This window comes from Notamacropus eugenii, chromosome 2 (assembly GCF_028372415.1).
Source record: "Notamacropus eugenii isolate mMacEug1 chromosome 2, mMacEug1.pri_v2, whole genome shotgun sequence".
In the NCBI taxonomy this organism is placed as follows: Eukaryota; Metazoa; Chordata; class Mammalia; order Diprotodontia; family Macropodidae; genus Notamacropus; species Notamacropus eugenii.
Genome location: NC_092873.1, coordinates 433,945,738 through 433,967,679, shown reverse-complemented (window position 1 = coordinate 433,967,679; position 21,942 = coordinate 433,945,738). Strand labels below are relative to the sequence as shown.

Below are 21,942 nucleotides of genomic sequence, written 5' to 3'. Positions count from 1 at the left end.
GGAATCAGTATCATCATCATTAATATGAATATGGCAGTTACAGAGACAGCACAGCGCAGCAGGAGATTCTGGCCTCTGAATCAGAAGACAGTGGATTGAGGGGGGCAGAGTCAAGATGGAGGAGTAGAAAGATGCACATACACTGGCTCTTACCCCACAGCCCATAAAATAGCTGTAAAGAAGAACTCTCAACAAATTCTGGAGTAGCAGAAGTCACAGAACGATGGAGTGGAGGAGATTTCCAGCCCAGAGTGACCTGAAAGACTGATGGGAAAGGTCTGTTGCACTGGAGGAGGAGCAGAGCCCAGCCTAGCCTTGGCCACATGGCACCAGGAGGAACAGAACCAAGCAGGCTTCAGGGACAGAATCTCTAGTGGCAGCCTAGATCCTTCAACCCACAGGCGCTAAAGGTCAGTGAGAGGGTTTTTTTGGCTGGCTGAGAAGGGAGCAGGGTGTCCCCATAACTCAGGCCTCCTCAGGTGGCAGCAGTGGAGGTAACAGTGGACAGGGGCTCCCAAAGCAGGCAGTAGCCTGCATTCATTGTTGAAGGTCTCATTGTAAAGCCCCTGAGGGAACTGAGCCCTGGGGGGTGGCCCTGCCCCCACCTGAGCAGCTGATCTTAATCTCACACTGAATAGCAGCGCTGCCCCCACCTAAAGCCCCTAAGGGATTGGAGAGGCTCATCTGAATCTCAACCCTCAGTGCTGGCTTGGCAGAACTGAAGGCAAGGTGGTTGTGGAGAGGAAACTCAGAAGTCAAGTAACTGGCTGGGAAAATGCCCAAAAAAGGGAAAAAAAAATAGACAATAGAAGGTTACTTTCTTGGGGAACAGGTGACTCCCCCCCCCATCCTTTTGGATGAGGAAGAACAAGGCATACTGTCAGAGGAGGTCAAGGCCCCTGCCTCCAGGGCCTCCAAAGGGAACTTAAACTGGACTCAGACAATAGAAGAGCTTGAAAAAAGAGTTAGCAGCTTACTAAAGGAGAACCAAAAAAATGCTGAGGAAAATAAAGCTTTAAAAATAGGCTAACTCAACTGGAAAAAGAGGTCCAAAAAGCCAATGAGGAGAAGAAGGCTTTAAAAAGCAGAATTAGCCAAATGGAGGAGAACGTTTAAAAGCTCACTGAACAAGATAATTCATTGAAAGACAGAACTGAGTTCAGGGAAATGAATGACTATGAGAGAAACCAAGCAGTTAGTAAACAAAACCAAAAGTTTGAAAAAATAGAAGATAATGTGAAACATCTCATTGGAAAAACAACTGATTTGGAAAATAGATCCAGGAGAAACAATTTAAAAATTATGGGACTACCTGAAAGCCATGATCAAAAAAAAGAATCTAGACATTATCTTCCATGAAATTATCAAGGAAAACTGTCCTGATGTTCTAGAACCAGAGGGCAAAATAAATATTGAAAGAATCCACCAATCACCTCCTGAAAGAGACCCAAACAGAGAAATTCCTAGGAATATTGTGGCCAAATTTCGGAGTTTCCAGATCAAAGAGAAAATACTGCAAGCAGCTAGAAAGAAATAATTTGAGTATTGTGGAAATACATCAGGATAACACAGGATCTGGCAGCTTCAACATTAAAGGATTGAAGGGCTTGGAATGGGATATTCCAGAGGTCAAAGGAACTGGAATTGAAACCAAGAATCACCTACCCATCAAATCTGAGTATAATACTTCAAGGGAATAAATGGTCATTCAATGAAATAGAGAACTTTCAAGCATTCATGATGAAAAGACCAGAATTGAATAGAAAATTTGACTTTCAAACACAAGAATTAAGAGAAAAATGCAAAGGTAAATAGGAAAGAGAAATCATAAAAGACTTTCTAAAGCTGAACTGTTTATATTCCTACATGGAAAGATAATATTTATAACTTGAATCTTTTCTCAGAATTTGGGTAGATGGAGAGATTGTACATACACATACACATTGTACATACATACATACACACATATAGACAGAGAGTACAGGGTGTGTTGAATCAGAAGAGATGATATCCACACACAAAAAAATAAAATAAAATAAAATAAAAATTAAGGGGTGAGGGAGAAAAATACCGGGAGGAGAATGGGAGCAATGGAATGGGGCAGGCTATAACTCATAAAAGAGATAAGAAAAATCTTGTTCAATGGAGGAGAAAAGGGAGAAGGGGAGAAGGGAAAAATGAAGCTACTCTCTCCACATATGGCTGAAGGAGGGAATAACATGCTCGCTAAATTTGATATGAAAATCTATCTCACACCACAGGAAAGTAGGGGAGGAGGCAACAAGTGGGGTGAGGGGAATGATAGAAGGGAGGGCAGATGAGAGAAGGAAGTTACTAGAAATAAACATTTTCAAGAAGGGGCAAGGTCAATAGAGGGGGAAAAATAAAGGGGGAAAGAGTAGGACAGAGGGCAATATAATTAGTATTATACAACATGATTATTATGGAAGTCTTTTGCAAAATGACACATATTTAGTTTGTATTGAATTGCTTCCCTTCTCAATGGGGTTAGGGAGGGGGGGGGGAGGGAGAGAAGTTGGAATTCAAAGTATTAGCAACAAATGTTGAGAATTTTTATTTCATATAATCAGGAAATAAGAAATACAGGGATATACAAGGGTATAGAAATTTATCTTGCTCTACAAGAAAAGAGAGAAGATGGGGATAAGTGAAGAGTGGGGTGTGATAGAAGGGAGAGTACATTGAGGGAAGGAGTAATCAGAATGCAAGGTATTAGGAAGCAGGGGGAAGGGAGTGATGGGGAGAAAAATTGGACATGTTACAAAGTGAGGTAAAAGCAATTAGAATTAAAACAATTGACTGAATCAATTACTGAGAATAAATCAATGACATCTTTAGTTTTGGCGAAAGAATTTTAGTCAAATTTCCTAGAGGAAGGTAACCTCAGGTAAAATTTGGCATTGATGGAAAAGTTAAGGTTTTAATGGTAAATCTGATTTTATGATTGCTATTTAATCAGGAACTAGAACATGTATAGAAAGGCATGTAAACCACTTAAGACTTGCCTTAAAAGATGTTCCTTAGCCAAAGTGAAATTATAATCATATTTGAAACCTGGTTATTGGAACTTGCCATTTTTGGATACTATGGGACTATTAAGTGACTGTCTAACTCCAGGTATGGGTGGCAAGAAAGGTGGTCTGAGCCTCCAATCCATGATGCCAGTAAGCCTGTGAGATGCTTGTATGAACTGCAAAAGGTGATCTCATGGGAAGGGTGGGAGAGCGGCTGTTCAGCCTGGGCTGAGGTAGGATTCTCCTGACTCAGTTTCCCCACTGACACCTGGCAGACTTTAAGCCTGACTGAATGCAAGTTGACAATCTACTACTGTCTGCAACTAACATGAAGTGGGGGAGATATTGTTTCCCTGTAATGTCCCTACTCTTGGCGGCAATTTCCTATAGTCAAAAGGTTTGTAAGCTTAATACTAGATCTATTAAATTATAGATTATTGGTAGGGGATCATCCAAGGTTAAGTCTAAAATTAAGCTATTAGGCGTAAGACTTTAGACCAGCAGCAATAAGTTAGGGTCCTTTAATTCTTAGTAATACTGTGGAGACAATTAGGTCAAGAGCTTGTGAAGTTAGAAAACATAAATATTATTTGTGTTTCAGTTGGTTAATGTTTTAAAAAAAATTCTAATGTGGTCCATATTGTAAATACTTTAAAAAGAAGTATCACCTGACCAAAAGTTTGAATTGTTTTATCTATTATAAACCGTGTTAAAAATGAAAAATTAAATTAAAAAAAAAAAAAGAAAGTGGATTGAGGTCCTACCTCTGACACGTACTGGCTACAAAACTCTAGACAAATTACTCAACTTCTCAGTGCCCCAAGTCACCGTTAGGCATAAAGTCTTAAAACTATGGACTACAAAATCAATCAACAAGCACTTATGAAGTTTACCAGGCACTATGCTAGGCAAAGTCTCTGTCTCCAAGGACTTTACATTCTAAAGGAGGATACAACATGTGTGTGTGTGTATGTCTGTGTGTGTGTGTATAATTACATATGGCTTATCTTTAAGTAGTCCATACCTATTAATCAAGGTAGATTATGTAAAGAAATGACAAAAACTCTGTGACACATCATAGCAGACTATAAAAATCTGTCACCTAGGGAATACCTAGCAAGACATAACCTTGGGAGCTAGAATTACATATCACAAACTCATCACTTTTCAGAAACTAACAAATGAAAAAAAACCCCACCATACTACAAGTGCAGACCTCAAAATGTCCTTTGGAATCCAACAACTGTATTGGAATCTGTACATGGTGACAAAAATTTATACCCATAATCATCCAGACACAACATTGACCCATAAAAAGATTTAAATTAAACAATTTATTTTACTGAGCATTTATTATCTTTTCTTCCAACTGCTCCCCCAATTGAGCAATAAAAAAATGAAACCCTCATAATAGATATGCACAGTCCAGCAAAACAAATCCCCACACTGGCCACATCCAAAAATGTGTATCTCATTCTGCTTTTTACTTCCATCCCCTCTCTAGGAGGAGGTAGGTAGTGTGTTTCTTTAGGTTTTTATCCTCTGAATCTGTGATTTATCATTGCATTGACCAGAATTCTAAAGTCTTTCAGTGTTGTTTTTCTCTATACAGTTATTGTAATTATATAAATTGTTCTCCTACTTTTGTTCACAACATAGTACCTCAATTCAAAGAGGTCTTCTCAGTTGCCTCTGAAATTTTCCATTTCATCATTTCTTATAACACAATAATATTCCGTTATGTTCATCTGCCATGATTCATTTAGCTATTCTCACAGGAGGGTACCCTCTTAGTTTCCAGATTGACGCTATTATGAGAAGAGTTATTCTAAATAGTATTTTACACATCAGTCTTTTCTCTCTTTAATATCTTTGAGAGTATAGGTAGGTCTAGTAGTGGTACAACTGGCTCAAAGAGTATGCATAGTTTAGTAACTGCTGGGGCATAGTTCCAAATTGTTTTCTAGAATGGTCATATCCATTCCAAGCTCCATCAACAGTGTCTAATCTGCCTATTTACCTTCAGTTTCTCCCAACATATACCATTTTTCTTCTTTGTCATCTTTGCCAATCTCATGGGTGTAAGGTCGAGCCTCAGAGCTGCTTTAATTTGTATTTCTTTAATTATTGGTGATTTAGATTTTTTCATGTAGTTGTTGATAACCTGGATTTCTTCCTTTGAAAACTGGCTGTTTCTATTTATTTTTTTGCTTTCAATAGTATTTTTCTCACAATTACAAATCAAGAAAATTTTTAGCATTCCTTTTTTTCAAGACTTTGAGTTCCAAATTTTCCCCTTCCCTCCCTCCACTCCCCTCCTTCCCTCCCTTCCCTCTCCTGAAAATGATAGACAGTTTGATATAGTTTATATATATTCCATCATGTAAAAATCATTTCCATAATCATCACAGATATGGAAAAAGAAACAGATCAAAAGTAAAAACAAAAAGTAAGAAAGAAAAAGGTGAAAAAATTATGCTTCTATCTGTATTCAGAGTCCATCAGTTCTTTATCTAGATATGGATAGCATCTTCCCTGGAGTCCCTTGTACTTGTCTTGGAACACTGTGTTGCTGAGAACAGCTGAGTCATTCACAGTTCATTATCACACGATGTTGCTGATACTATGTACAGTGTTCTCTTGATTCTGTTCATTTCACTTTGCATCAGTTCATACAGTCTTTCCAGATTTCCTTTACTCTGTGTGTGTCTCTCTGCTTCAAGGGTGTTTCTTGTAAGTAACATATTGTAGGATACTGGGTTTTGATCCACTCTGCTATCTGCTTCCATTTTATGGGAGAGTTCATCCCATTCATATTCACTGTTATGATTACCACGTGTGTATTTCCCTCCATCCTATTCTTCCTCTTGCTTGTCCTCTCTCTCCTTTCACCCTTTCCTACATCACCAGTATTTTGTTTCTGTCTACCACCTCTCCTGATCTGCCCTCCCTTCTGTCATTTCCTCCCAACACTTTATTTAATCCCCTTCCCTTCTACCTCTCTGTTAGGTAAGATAGATTTCTATATTCATCTGATTGTGTATATTATTCTGTCTTTGAGCCAATATTTATGAGAGTAAGGTTCAATCAATGACAATTGCCCTTCCCCCATCTTCCCCTCCACTGTAATAGGTCTTTCTCGCTTCTTCATGTGAAATAATTTACCCCATTTTACTTCTCCCTTCTATTTACACCCATTTTACTCCTCTTTCTCATCCTTTATTTTTTTTGTCATTCCCTCAAATACACCTTATACCCATACCCTCAGTCTATGTTTATTCCTTCTATCTGTACTGTTAATGATAGAATTTTTAAGAGTTACAAGTATCACATTGAATCCCTTCTCTTTTCTTATCCCTTTGTACCTGTTTATGCTCCCCTTAGGTATTCATATCTTTTTTTACCATTTATCTATTAGGGAAAGGCTTTTAGTCGTCTATATTGAAATTAGTTTCTAATTTATTTGTGATACTTTTATCAGAGAAACTTGCTGCAAAGATTTTTTTCCCCCAGTTAACTATTTCCCTTCTCATTTTAACATTGGATATTTTGTGTAAAAACATTTTAATCCTAGATAATCAAAATTGATTATTTTATTTTCTGTGATCCTCCCTTTCTTGTTTAATCCCCTATCTATAGACCTGAAAGGTAATTCTTTCCTTGCTCCTCTAATTTGCTTGTGTCACTTTTTATGTTTAAGTGATGCATGCATTTAGAATTTATCTTGTTATAAGGTGTGAGATGCTGTTCTGTACCAAACTTTGATCAAATTATTATTTAGTCTTCCAAACAGTTTTTGTCAAATAGTGAGTCCTTACTTCAGTAACTGCAATCCTTGGGTTTGTCAAACACTATGGTACTATATTTGTTTACTTCTATATGCTATGTACTTAATCTATTCCATTAATCATCCCCTCTAACCCATAAATTTAAGAACTTTTAAAAACAGATGTTGTCTTACCAATATTCAAAATCTCCAAGCTATTTGGAATGAAAAACTTTCAAAATATAGAGACCTATAGGAGGAGATCAAAGCCATGGAGTAAGAGGATGAAGTATATAATCATTCCCATCAGGCCCTTATTCACTACTGGGGTTCCACAGATCCTTTCAGTGAGCCTAAGGTAATAAGCTTATATCCTAATACTTTTATGCAAATACAAAAAGCATTTATCTTGTCTACCTGTGCAATAGTCCAAAGACAATTAAATATAAACAAATAAAAGCAGGATGACAACTTGTCCTTGGTATCAAAAAAGATGAGAAAAATGAGATGGATAATAACAGTAATAACAACAATGTTAAAGTTATCCTCACTTTTATGCCATCAGTAACAAGATCTTTTTACTCTCCAATGTTCTTCTCATCCCTAATATCCACATATTTGTATGTGTGCACACATGCTTACATACATACACACAGATGTACATATGCACATATATGCACACATACACACTGGATTAATAGTAACCTTCAATATCCCTGATTTCAGTGTAATTATACATCAATATATAGGTAGGTTTATATAATTACAATGCACATCAATGTAATTATACCCTGTATGGGTACAGGTCAACTTTCCTTGACTTCTTGTCCCTTGGCAATCCCCTTGTTCATGTATCCAACATGCTGCAGATAGATATTTTTAACATTCCATGAGTACCAGGCAGTGTTCAACTTACCCATCTGCTGTTACCCCTCAGTCTTACTACATGATCTGTTCTCCTTCCTTTCTTATCATATATTACCTTCAAGTATTCCCAAATAATAGTTAGGGGCAGCTAGGTGGTTCAGTAGATAGAGTAGATAGATTCAGTGCAGGAATCAGGAGGACCTGCGTTCAAATCTCACCTCAGACACTTGACACTCACTGGCTGTGTGAACTCGGGTAAATCACAATCCCAGTTGCCTCATCCTGGGTCATCTCCAGTCATCCTGATGAATATCTGGTCGCTGGATTCAGATGGCTCTGGAGGAGAAGTGAGGCTGGTGACCTGCACAGCCCTCCCTTACTCAAAACAAAGTCAAGTGCAAGTCATGTCATTATTTCTCTGATGGCATGGTCTTCTTCAGCAGTGAAGGACAAACACACACAATAATAGTCAGAATTTATATAATTTTTTAAGGTATGCAAAGCTATTGCATGTGTTATTTAATTTGATCCTCACAACTCTGTGAGGCAAGTGCTCTTACTATCCCCATTTTAAAGATGAGGAAATGAACTCAGGTCTTCCTACCACTAAGCCCAGTGCTTTATCCACTGTACCACCCAGCCACCTCTACAAAAGGCAAGGGGCACTTCTCCTTTATGCCACATCATGTTTACACACTCCCACTTCTAGGGCTTCAAGTTTGACAGAGCAGTGTACAGTTTTACAAAACACAGGATCTTACTTTATCTTCACAGCCCTGTGAGGTTGATTTTGCTCATTTTTCAGAGAAGAAAGGAGAAGCTAAGATTTGAAACCAGATCCTATGACCCCCCCATGTATGTTTCCATTAAGATTCCTTAATTTTGATAACTAGCATTTATATAGTACTCTAAGTGCTATATATCTATAAAGTACATGCAAAATATCCATTATTTTTCATCAAGTCCCATTTGACCCTCACAATGACCCTGGGAAGTAGGTGCTATTATTATCCCCATTTTACAGATGAGGAAACCAAGGAAGACAGAGGCTAAGTGACTTGCCCAGAGTCTTGCAACTAGTAAGTGTCTAAGGCCATATTTGAACTCAAGTCTTCGGGACTCCAGGACCAGCACTCTATCTACCAACTTCTTAACAAAAAAAGAGCTCATAATTGGATATGGCAAGACAGTTTATTAAGCCCTTTACACCACTGTCTCATTTGGACCTCACAGTAACCCCAGAAGTGTGTCAGGTACTTTTATTCTCATTTACAAATGAGGAAACTGATCCTCAGAGAAGTTCCATTACATGTCAAGAGTACAACTCAAGGCTTCTGATTCAAAGTGCAGTTCCAGTTCCAGCACTATAGCACCCAGCTTCTCTCTGGACAGAGAATAAGGCTAACTATAGCCCATGTGGACTTCCCCTTCCCCACTCGCATTCCCCCTCAGGGTGTCTGCAGGATGTAGATTGCCTTTCGTTGGCCTCATGTGGTTAACCCTTTTCTTTGCTTCTACCTGGGCCCAACTTCAAGCAAGCCAACAGACCCCAGAGCACCTGTACTACTTACTCCCAAAGGCAAGTTCTCGGAAAAGTCACAAGAATTAGTCAGTGCCCTACCTTCCACGACAGGGTTCCCTTCCCAGAAGCTCAGGGGCTTCCTCTACTTTGCAGCATCCCCATCGTCAAGAAATGCTCTCAGTTCGCAAGTTGGAAAAAATAGGCTAGACTCCTTTTTACCAAGGCATTAATGGTTGGGCACTGCTACATGTGTTGAAGGTGGGGGTGGGGAACATCTGTATCTATTTTATTTCTTTTGCTTTCTTTTTTGAGATTGGGTCTACCTATCTCACTCACCCAAGTTGGAAGTACAATAGCTGTACTGATTGAGTTCTGACCTGGTCCAGTTCAACCCATCTTAAGCAGCCTGGTGCCCTCCCTCCACTCCTGGGGGCTCCACGTATTGGTGCCAGACATTTCAGGATATCAGATTGGTCTACTGCAGCTTAGAGGACAGCTAAGTGGCACAGTGAATAAAATGCCAGGACTGGAGTCAGGAAGACTCATCTTCCCGAGTTCAAATCTAACCTCAGACACTTACTAGTTTGTGTGACCCTAGGCAAGTCCCTTAACCCTATTTGTCTCCGTTTCTTCATCTGTTAAATGAACTGGAGATGGAAACGACAAACCACTCCGGTATCTTTGCCAAGAAAATCCCAAACGGGGTCACAAGGAGTCAGACATGACTGAAATACAACTTAACAACAATTGCAGCCCAGAACACTTGATCTCAAGAGCTCAAAGCAGGGATTATAGACCTGTTCTACACCTGGGGAAATAGTAGCATTGTAAAAGAAGAGGCTGGCATAATGTAAGATATCTTCCTACACTCAGTCTTCTAGATGGGAGGACCTGTCAGAACTCATGCTCTGCTAGCATAACCTTGAACGAAGATAAAGAGAGATCGTGAGCTGGGTTCTAGACCACTGCAATAAAGTAAATATTAAAGTAAATAAAGCAAGTCACATGAATTTTTTTGGTTTTCCAGTGTATATAAAAATTATGTTTATACTAGCCTGTAGTCTATTAAGTGTGCAACTGTATTATGCCTAAAAAACCAATGTACATACCTTAATTTAAAACACTTTATTAATTCACAGCTGCTAATCATCATCTGAGCTTTCAGTGAGTCTGAATCTTTTTTCTGGAGGAGTGTCTTGCCTCGATGCTGATGCCTCGATGCTGATGGCCGCTGACCGCTCAGAGTGGTGGTTGCTGAAGGTTGGGGGGGCCGGACTGATTTCTTAAAATAAGACAACAATGAAATTCATCTCATAGATCGACTCTTCCTTTCACTTGAACACTTAGATGCTATTTTAAGATTATTCATTGGTCTAATTTAATATTATTGTGTCTCAGGGAATAGGGAGGCTCAAAGAGAGAGGGAGACTTGGAAACAGCTGGTCAGTGAAGCAGTCAGAATACACACATTTATATGTTTCCCATCTTATAAAGACACATTTGTGATACCCCAAAACAATTAGAGGAGTAACATCAAAGATCACTGATCACAAATCACCAAAATAGATATAATAATAATGAAAACATTTGAGATAGTGTGAGAATTACCATAATGTGACAGAGACATGATATGAATACATGCTATTGGAAAAATGGCGCCAACAGACTTGCTCAACACAAGGTTGCCACATATCTTCAATTTGTTGTTTGTTTTTTTTAATACTATTTTATTTTTTTCCAATTACACATAAAGTTTTCAACACTCACTTTTATAAGATTTTGAGTTCCAAACTTTTTTCTCCCTCCTCCTCTCCCCTCACCGCTCCCCAAGATGACGAGCAAACGAACGAACAAACAAAATCCCAAAATATCTGTGAAGTATAATAAAGCAAAGCACAATAAAGTAAAGTGAAATAAAACACGGTGTTCCTGTAGAACCCAAGGTCACCTCCAGGTCACTGGGGGAAGACTAGAAGGGATGTGTCCACACACTTATGGACACGCTTAAAGAAGATGATCTATCTCTCTAGACATACACATATAAAATAAGTGACATAGAGACACAATGCATATGTACACAGATATGGATAGGTATGGATATGCGTATGTATGTGAACGTATTGTACAGACATATATGTGGTTGTGTGTATATGTGTATGTGAATGTCTTTTATTTCTTTGTATCTCCAGCCCTTAGCCTAGCACACGGCAGGCGCTTGTTGACTTGACTTGCAGTGTGCTCATTAATATAGTTTTTTTGATCAGCTCCATTATTTCATTAGTCTAAGGAGCTTCTTCTGGTGAAGAAGTTCTACTAATCTCACTCTGTACCTTTTCTGCAATTTATAATCTTAGGGCCTTAAAGGCCAAAGCCAGTGAGTGGAAGAAACCGATCTTATGCCAGGTCTTCTTGAGGTTGAGGACAGTTAGCCTATCTCTTACTAATGTGTATGTATTATGTATAAAGATGTGTGTATATATAATATGTATATATATGAAATATATACCTTATATATAAAGTGATATGACATATATGATACATGATATGAGAAGTATCACATGCTAGAGAGAGAAGCCAGGAAGATCTGAGTTCTTGCCTCTTACACATACAACTCTGTGACTCTGGGGACATCATTTAACTTCCAAGTAACATTCTATAACTATAAACTGAGGAGAAGTTACTGACCTACTTTGGCAGAGGGAGTTTCCTCACAAGGGAATTCCCTACACCAATGAATTCACAGGGCTAGTACCTATCTGATACAATATAATAGGATGATATAATGGGCAGATGTAGTAGGATAGGATAGGATAATGAGACATTTAAATGGCAGAGCTTAGTCACTATGCCTTAGTGAAAGATGGAAGAAGCAATTCGAATTTCTAATCCTCCCACTCTCCTACTGAGATACCCCACTGCCTGAAACCAAGAACTCTCTGTCCATCTAGTCTTTGCTTTCCAACACAACAAAAATCCAACCTCCTCTGGGAAGTTTTCCCAGATTGAAGTCAGCCATTCCCCAACTCTCAGCCTGATCTTTAACCACCCCCATCTCCTCCTCCTAGGCACTGTATCCATGGCGCCAACAGACTTGGCGACTACAAGACTATGAGCCCCCTGAGGGCAGAGGTTATTTTCATCTTCGTAAGGCACCAAGAATCTGTTCCATTTACTTTGCTCAGTCACTCTGTGGAAATAGTACATGCTGAGGTGCAAAAAGAAGCCTAGTTTCCAGCTTTACCACTGATAGAGTAAGCAAACTCGAGTAAATCACTTAACCTCTAGATGAGGGGGAGTCTCTATCTCTACCACCCCCATCTGGAAAATGGAGGAGAATCATTTGGACCACTTGCTAGTCTCCCAGTGATGAAGACAGACAGAAATGAATTCTGGAATAGCAATGATAAACCATGACAATGTGATACAGAAATGGTATTAGAACCAGACGACCTGGACTGGAATCTGGCTTTTCTATTTACTAGCTGTATGACCGTGGGCAAGTCACAACCTCTCTGGGCCTCAGTTTCCTGCTTTGCAAAATTTGGACCAGGTGGTCTCTAAGGTCACTTCCAGTTCTTGATACTATGATTCTATTGACCTTAGAAGAAAAAATTTGTAGGAAATAAAGGTTTTTCAAGGTTCTCCTAGAAACAGATGAAATTAATTTATGCCATTCCTGCCAAAGTCCAGGCAACTTAATTTTATTTAATTCAACAAATTTCATGCATGCTGGAGGAGCTGGTTATCCACAGTTCCACCTTGGTTCCCCTGTTATCGTGATGTCTTTCTTCTATCACCACCATCTACAGGTATGCAGAGAAAGTATTGGGGAGGAGAGGGAAAAGGGAGTGAAGGAGGTGGCATTGGGCATAGTCAATCAGCAATGCAGGCAAGCACTAGCTCATGCTTACAACCATAACCACAGGATCTATCCTTTTTCCATGTTTCTCATGGGATTAAGCTGGACTTGTGATTTCATGTGGGGAAATATCAAAGTGGAAAGTCCCCCCCACCACCATACACACACATATACACACAGATTCAGCTCAGTCACTTCTCCATAATTTACAGTACCAGAGTTGCCCAGAGCCACAGATTCTAAATAACCTGGCCAAGGTCACATAATTATTATGTGTAACAAACAGCAATTGACTCCAATTTGTAAGCCCTGAATCTTACAGCTCACTGCCATTCCTTTCTTATGGTATTTCAGTCAATCATCAGTTAACAAACATTTATTAAACACCTACCCTGTGCCAAGTGCTGTGTTAAACTCTGGGGATACAAAGAAAGGTAAAAGACGTGCTTGATCTTAAAGAACTCACAGTCTAATGGTGGGAGACAGTACACAAGGATGTACAAAGGTATGTACCTGAAATACTGGAGGCAATCAGCAGAAGGAAGGCACTAGTATGAATGGGGAGAGGGGAAAGACAATGCCAAAGATGGGATTTTAGATGAGACAGAAAGCCAGGGAAACTGAGGCAGGGATGAATAAGGAGAATGTCGCTGGTCTAGGGGATAATCAGTAAAAATATCTGGAGTTCAGAGATGGAGTTTAAGAAATTGATAGGGGGCCAAGGTTATTTTATCACAGCTGTTGTGATGGGGTGGAAAGTGGAAGAAAACTGGAATAGTAGCAAGGGGCCAGGTTATTGAGGGCTTTGGATGCCAAATGGAGGATTTTATATTTGACTCTGTGGGCAACCAGGAACCACTGGAGTTGATAGAATGGGGGCAGGGAGCATAGTGGGGAATGATGAGACCAGTACTTCAGGAAGGTTAATTTTACAGCTGGATTGGAGTAGATATTTATGTAAAACCGCATAAGGTATCCATAGGTAAGCATGCTAGATTTTGTGGTCCAAGGTCAGATACTCCATCAACCCATCTGGCTCTGTCTGTAGAGACCAGTGTGCAGGCAGATACTTAACAAGTGAGGATGATAATGGTGTTCCAAGAGAGCTGTTGTACCCTTGGAGAAGTCCAGAGTCTTGTAGGACAGAGCCAGTACCTTGAGTTAAAAATCAGGAAACCCTGCATCTGCTAATAACTCTGTGTGACTTTGGCTTTGTCACTTGACTCCTCTACTCTGCTGTTCCACCTCTGAGAAGGGGGAGTGGGGTTGAGCTGACTGACCTCCAAGATGCCCCAGAGTTCTAATTTGTGAGTCACAAGACCTGGGCTCCAGTCTCTGCCAGTAACTAACTCGAGTGGCCAGGGGCAAATGATTTAACCCATTCCTTAACTGATTCCTCAGTAAATAGCGAAGGCTGTCATTTGCTGGTCTCCCTCACAGGGACGACCACGCGAAAACTCTACATAAAAGCAAGCTGCTATTGCTACTCTAATCTACCCTTAAGTGGGTTATAATTGGCTCCCTCCCCCTCCTAAATAAAAAGAAGTTGAATTTCCATAACCACTCTTGTGAGGTGGGTAGTGAAGGTATTATTATTCGCATTTTAAAGGTGGAGAAACTGAGACTTCAGGGAAGTTAAATGAAGCTTTCAAGGTCACAAAGCCGGTAAATACAAATCCAGAGCTTTCTTCTAATCAACGCTGTTTATTTATTTATCGAGTTATCCATTTATTTATTTATTTTTACTCAACGCTATTTAAATCTTACCAAGTGTCCCTCTTTTTGGAAAAGTGGATACTTCCCCACCCAATGGTATCATTCTAGTGACTTCTCCCAGCGTTCCACTATGGAGGAAGGGAACGGGAAAGAGAGAATGAGCCCCCCAGCATCCCTTTCCAGACCAGGAGTGTGGGAAAAGAGACAAGGGGCATTCAGTCCCCTTTCGGACCCTAGCAAACTCGGGGAGGAGGTGTCCTTTCTAGGTTTTCTTGACTCTAGAGAGCCAATAGCTAGCTGTTGTCCTCTCAACTCCCTGACTGAGCAACTCCGCGGGACCAGGGAGAGGCCTAAAACGCTTCCGCTTTATTTTAAGGCTGCTTCACTTAAGGCTAGTAGTTGGAGACTTGGGTCCTCAACTCCCCTGCCAGGACCACGAATGCTTAGCCAACTCCCTCCCCATCAATTTGGACTTTGGTTTCCTCGACTGCAGTGTGACATCTAAGGAGTCCCTCAACCTGCATAAAGAGGCACCTAGGCTGAACCTGAATTCAGTTCAACAAAGTCTTATTCCGAACCTCCTTCGCAAAGCGCGGTGCCAGGTGCAGGGAATACAAAAGCAAACATGAAACTGTATCTGTCCTCAAGAAGCTTATACTCCGCTAAGGCGGATGCCATTGGTCCAAGGCCAAGTATAATATTTGGAGAGATACAAGGAAATTTGGACTCTAGTTCGCCCTCTGTCACTAATGAGCTGTGTGACCTTGGGCAACTTACTTCACGCCTCTGGGCCTCAGTTTCCCCATCTGTAAAATGAGGGAGTTGGACTAGAGGACGTCTAAAATCCTTTCTAGTTCTGACATTCTGTCAGTCCGTGGTTTCTGGGAGGGACCGGGGCGGGACTCTGGCCCGCCCCAGGAAGGAACGGGACAGGATCGGGGGTTAGGCACAGCCAGAGCTGGAGTCTCACACCACCCGCATTCTACCCCCCACCTCCTCCCCGCCCCAGGCCCTACGGGGCCCGTGGGCGGGGCGAGCTCCGGCCCCCTGGGCTACCCCGACTCCTCCCCGCCAGGAGCTCGGCGCTCTTAGCTGGCAGCCCTGGGAGTCCGGCCGGCCGGGGCAGGCACGGGAGAGAGGGCAACAGTGCCATGGGCTGCCACGGCCACATCTCGGGCTTGTTCAGGCGTAACCTGCAGCCCACGCTCACCTACTGGAGCGTCTTCTTCAGCTTCGGCCTCTGCATCGGCTTCCTGGGGCCCACGGTGTCCGACCTGCGCTGCCAGACGCACAGCTCGCTGCCCCAGATCTCCTGGGTTTTTTTCTCTCAGCAATTCTGTCTACTGTTGGGCAGCGCTCTGGGGGGCATCTTCAAGAAGACGTGAGTGGTCGGCCCTCCTCCTCCCTCCATCTCTTCTCTTTCCCCTTCTCTTTTCCCCTGACTCTCCCTCTCCCCATCTATTTATTCTCCCTCCTCCCCTTCTCAGTTCCTTAAGCTGGGGGGGGGGGGGGGGGGAGGGAAGAGCCCTGGGTTGGAAATAGTTAGATGTGGGTTCGAATCCTGGCTTTACCAACCTTTACCTGGGGACATTAAGCCCCTCAGGCACTTTTTTTTTTTTTAATGAGGGGTTTGGACTAGATTTTCTAAGGCCCTTTTCAGGACTACCACTCTGTGGTTCTGTTTTCCTCCTTCATCTCCTTCTCCTCTCCGCAACCCCTCGTTGTCTCTTCACCCGTGCCTTGGACTGGCTGCAGGTTGCCCCGTCTTCTGATGCTTCTGTCATTCTCCCTTCCAACTGGTCCAGTTGTTTCTAGCCTCCATGACTCTTCCTCCTATTCCTACTATGCCCAGAATTTTTTTCCTTTCCACTTGAAATATTAGCAGTTCCCAAGGTGACTACTAGATTATCTATTTTCTTGACCTCACTAGAGTGTACTTAAAGCCAGCTCTCCACCCTCTCATCCTGGGGGGGAGGGGGGAGGGGGAAAGATGGAAGTGGTGGTGGTGGTGATGTGGTTTTCAGTTTAGAGAATAGAAGGGGGAGCGGGAACCTGAATGAGGTCACCATCACTACTTTCCCCTTCTCTACAGATGGATCTAGGTTTTTATAACTACCTACCTGCTTCCAGAGGTGAATTTTAAAGAGACCTGTAAAAGGAGAAGTTGAATTACCTTCCTGTTATAACATTCTATAGTTCTGTGTCATGGGAGGCTGGCAAAAGTGAAAGTGTCAGCTGAGGGGGCAGGTGGAAGGGAGGTGCCAGCTTGCACCCCTCCCTTTAGACAATCCTAAGGCATAAAGGCAAGTCTCCTTGAGCGAAAAATCAATGTCCATGCTGCACTGTGGCACCCTCTCTTACCTCTCCCAGGTACTGAGAGAACTTTTATTTGGATTGCTCCTCTTGAGAAAGCCTGACCTTTGGCTGGGGCGGGATGGGGATGGGGCATCCTAGAAAATAGAAAACCTTCCTTCCCACCTATATACCTGTGATGAGCCCTATTAGGCTACTTTGGTAGTTTGGTAGTTTGGTAGTTGGGGGGGGTGGGATTCAGATTTGTGTAGAATTTCCATGGGAAATTGGGAGGAATGGGAGGAATAAAAACAAAACAAAACAAAAAAGAATGCTATCTGATTATAATAGTAAAGTTTGGCCCTGAGGAACACATTCTTCACTTTACAGAGTTGGCAAGTGGGGCTGGTGGTGTCTATGTGTATGGAATGGTATCTATACGGTCAGGTTTATAATATCTTTCTTCACAACAACCCTGTAAAGTCACAGAGATTGAGATATAAAAGGGACTCGTAAGAGATCACCTAACTCTGCCCCTTCAATTTGCGTATGAGAAAATGGGCCTCTAGAGATAATGACTTGCCTGGCTCACACAGGTAGTAAGTATCAGAGGTGGGGTTTGAACTCAGGTCCCAAGACTTCCAACTTCTTTTCTCTTTCTGCTGCACTATGATGTTGATTAATTTTGCAGAACTGCTTCCCGCACCCCAATACCTGCTTTCTTTTTATTATCAATCATTACAATGAATGACTCTTCGAGTAAGGGAGTGGGGGAAGGGATGTATTTGGAAATGGCATAAAATAAAAAGTTATCAGTAATTTAAAATAAATTATCTAGTTCAGCCTCCTAATTTTTTCAGATGAGGGCCCAGAGAGGACATATGACTTTGACTTGAACCAGGAGCGTTTACAGGTTACTTATCCAAGGTCACATAAGGACTTAGTGAAAGAGTTGAGCGTAGAACGTTGGTTTTCTGCCTCTTAGTCCATGGAAGGAGGGAACAGTTTGTCATGTGCTGGCTCATATGATACTGAGATTCTCTGTTCTGGATGCCAGGGTTCTGCTCCCCCTTCTGATATCACTGCTCTAGGACAAGGGGATTATCTTGTTTTCTTCTTGGCCTATTCACCTCTGTAGCCTTCCCACTAAAGAAGCCTCTTTGGAACCCACTCAGGAGCATCCCTGAATCATTGAGCAGTGTCAGAGCTAGATCACCTTCACTCAGCTTATTTTATAGATGAAGAAACTGAGGCCCAGGGTCATGAAGTGATTCACTCAAAGTCACAGAGGTACTGTATAGTGGAGTTATGATTGAAACTCAGGTTCTCTAATCTTAAATCCGGTGCTTTTCTCTATAATATGCTGACTGTCTAGTAGTGATGAGGTCTCTCCTACACAACATTGTTATTCAGTCCAGTCTGATTCTTCATAACCCTCTTTGGGGTTTTCTTGGCAAAGAAGCTGAAGTAGTTTGCCATTTCTTTCTCCAGCTCATTTTACAGACAAGGAAACTGAGGCAAACAGGGGTAAATGATTTGCTCAGGGTTAAACAGCTTGGAAGTGTCTGAGGCCAGATTTGAACTCAGGAAATGAGTCTTCTTGACTCCAGTTCTGGCACACTATCCACTGCATGACCTAATTGCCCCCTCTACACAACCTATTATCCTTCAGATATGGTAAGGGATGGGGGTGGGGAGGGGAGTGTTGATGGATAATATTCTTCCCTCTTGATACCTTTAGGACACTAAGACCAAGAAAGGTTGAGTGACTTATCCCATATCACACAGCAAAAGTGGGGACACATTGGTGCTATTTTATCAAGGTTTCCTTAATCCCAATCTATGATTGACGTCCTGTAGACCATCTAACCCTCTGTCCAGTGGAATGGTCTGTGAGGGAAGCAGTAGATTTAGCTCTCTCCCAAAGGAAACGGGGCAATACAGGGCATGGGGTGATTTTCCCCAGAGAGAGAGTGGAGGAAGTGAGAAATATCACAATCTCACTGAATTGTCAAGAGTAGACATTTTTATTGTTGGAGGAGGAAATAGAGGTGTGCCTACGGGTCTGCTTCACTTTAAGAAAATCCAGAGTTACTAAAGGAACTTTATTCAGTCATAAGAGGGAAAGAGAGAGGACTTATACAAAAGCAGTTCCGTTGGTACTCTTGAAAGTTTTTTCACTGAAAGACTGAGGAAATAGAGAAACCGAAGACAAGCTTACATGGGCTATATTCAGTGTTGTGCTGATAAATGTTTACCAACCAGCTCTTTAGGGGAAAAATGTACAAAACACTTTTAAGTTTAACTTGAATTCTTAGTATTTTTCTCTATCACTTTCTGAAGTCTAAACAAGCAACACAACAATAAATCACCTAGATTTGTGGCATTCACCAATTTCTGAGGTGCTAATGCTCCTACTGAAAATTTAACCATCAGCCCTCAAGAGCCAGTGGAAGCGTACTCCAGCACACCCTCACTGTTCACTAGAGAAAATCAAGAAATTAAACAAAAGAGTATTTGAAGAGATAATGTAAGTCAGTGAAAAATGTGTTTTGATTAGCAAAAATTTCATTTACCTAAATCCTTTCTGGAACCTCCATGGCATAAATTGAGATCTACCTATATTGTCACCCCCAAAGAAGCAGTTAATCTGACATTAGGTGGCACAGTGAATAGAACATTGTACTTGGAATCAGGAAGACCTGAGTTCAAATCCTGCCTCAGACATTTACTAGCTGTGTGATCTCAGACAAGTGACAACCTCCCTAGACCAGTTTCCTCATCTGTGGCATGAGGCTGGTAATAATGTCACCTTCCCCTCAAGGTTGTTGGGAGGATAAAACAAAGAAAAATATTTGTAAAGTTCTTTGCAATTCCTAAGGTACTATGTAAATGTTAGCTACTGGTACTAATTAAAAAAAATTGGTCCTGCAATGTAAACAGGAACATACCGTCTACCAGACAGGACACACACACATGCACACACACACACACACACACACACACACACCCCTCAGGTACCTTCAAAAGCATAAGCTTAGGTCAGCCTCCTGGATCACCTGATCACTGGGAAGGAGAAAGCTTTGAGGGACTGGCTCACAGATAGGAATCAGGATTTCAGAGCTGAAAGGGACCTTGAGGATGATCTCATCCAATCACCTCATTATACAAGCAGGGAAACTGAGGCCTAAAGAGAGAAAGAGCATGACTTACACACTTAGAGCCAGAGCCAGACCAAGAATCTGGGTCTGTGCTGTTGTTACCTCAGGGTGACCTGGCTCCCTTAAATTTACCCTTCAATTGATTCATATATACATTTACTCACAGATGGGTGTATGTGTGAATATATGCTGTTGTTGGCTATTGTTCAGTCTTGTCTGACTCTTCATGACCCCATAGGGATTTCTTGGGTAAAGATACTAGAGTGGTTTGCCATTTCCTTCTCCAGTAGATTAAGGCAAACAGGTTGACTTGCCCAGGGTCACACAGCTGGTCATTGTCTGATTCTAGATCTGAACTCAAGTATTCCCGATTCCAGGCCCAGCCAGAATCTACTCTATCCACTGAGTCATCTACTTGCCTCCTCTGTGTGAGTACATAATCAGACTAAAGCTAGGGGCAGGAGTAGGTATCAGTCAGCAGATATCAGAGGCGGTGTGATATAGAAATAGAAAGGGCATTGACTGGTCTTGGAACCAAAAAGACCTGAATACAGATTCTCCCTCAGCTACTCAAGGGCCTTATAAAAATGGGCAAGCCATTGGACTTGCAAAAGCCTCAATCTCCTTATCTGAAAAATGAAAATAATAATAGTGATACTTGCTATCCCTACCTCAGACTGGCTGCAAAAGCCAAAGGTGGCATCTGCAAAGCAAAATGGAACATAGCATCAAAATAAACGTCTGCTCTTATTTTGTACAGAGCAAGGTACTTACTACACACACACACACATGCACACACACACGCACACACACACACACACACACACACACACACACACACAGCCAGAACTCTGACCCATGCTGGAAAGGAAATTCTGTGTGGCTTCAGGGCTTCCTGCTGGAACACAAGGCCCCCTGGAGCCCCAGCCATAGTGGAGGGTTTACATTCTGGATCTCTTCCCAGGTCACCCCAAATCAAAATGTGAGAATGAGCTCTTGCCCTTGGTTACCTGAAAAACAAACAGGACCCCAGCCAAGGTGAAGGGACAAAGCTCCCAGGGCTGGTCAGATGGAGAGGCCCTCTAGACTGCTGGTGTCCAGTAGTCTTCTCCCTCTCCGAATCTAAAAAAGAAAAAAAAGGCTTCCCCATCAGGTTTCACAGTACATGAAATTTCACTGTGAGAGAGTCGTTCTTTTGAGCCAGAAAGACTGTTAAGTCTTGGAAAGTTTCCCTTTGGAATGCCAGTATCCCAGAGAAGAGATCTCTGAAAAGGAAGTCTCTGGAGGATGAGAGATTAGTGGAAGAAGATAAGCATAGTATTGTAGCTTTAAAGCTGAGAAGTCCCTTTAAGTCTACGCCTTCCAAATCTCTCATTTTACATTTGAAGAAACTGAGACTCCTACTCCTGCCCAAAGTCACACAAGGTTGTAAGTGTCAGAGCTAGGATATGAAGAAAGTCTTCTGCTCCAAATCTAGCATTATTTCCATTGTCCTTCTTTGGAGGGCCTCCTTTCCTGGGCCTGGGCCTCTGCCTGAGTGCAGTATGCATCCATCCAATGGACTGACCCAGCTGAGGTCTCAGGTTGGTTCCTAATTCTCTGAGATGGGACTAGAAAAAAGGACTCTGTGTGTGTGTGTGTGTGTGTGTGTGTGTGTGTGTGTGTGTGTGTGATAGAGAGACAGAGATAGAGACAGAGACAGAGAGACAAAGACTGAGAGAGAC

General features: G+C 41.7%; 1 protein-coding gene and 1 long non-coding RNA gene across 5 annotated transcripts in view; one reads left to right on the top strand and one right to left on the bottom strand.

Annotated features, from left to right (window-relative positions):
- Positions 1-5,390: 5,390 nt before the first annotated feature.
- On the bottom strand, positions 5,391-16,061 carry LOC140529412 (uncharacterized). The gene is made up of 3 exons (XR_011975542.1): positions 15,976-16,061; positions 10,300-10,472; positions 5,391-8,004 (listed from the first exon to the last, which is right to left on the bottom strand). It is a non-coding gene; the product is annotated as an uncharacterized lncRNA (long non-coding RNA).
- MFSD4A (major facilitator superfamily domain containing 4A) overlaps positions 15,685-21,942 on the top strand; it is an 86,776-nt gene continuing 80,518 nt past the window's right edge. For 2 of the 4 annotated variants that reach the window (XM_072648046.1, XM_072648045.1), the window contains exon 1: positions 15,687-16,146. In XM_072648046.1, coding sequence (XP_072504147.1) covers positions 15,917-16,146 — 230 coding nt within the window. In that variant the 5' untranslated portion in view covers positions 15,687-15,916. Of the gene's footprint in view, positions 16,147-21,942 lie in introns of all 4 variants that reach the window. The other 2 variants (XM_072648047.1, XM_072648044.1) reach the window with 2 other exon arrangements.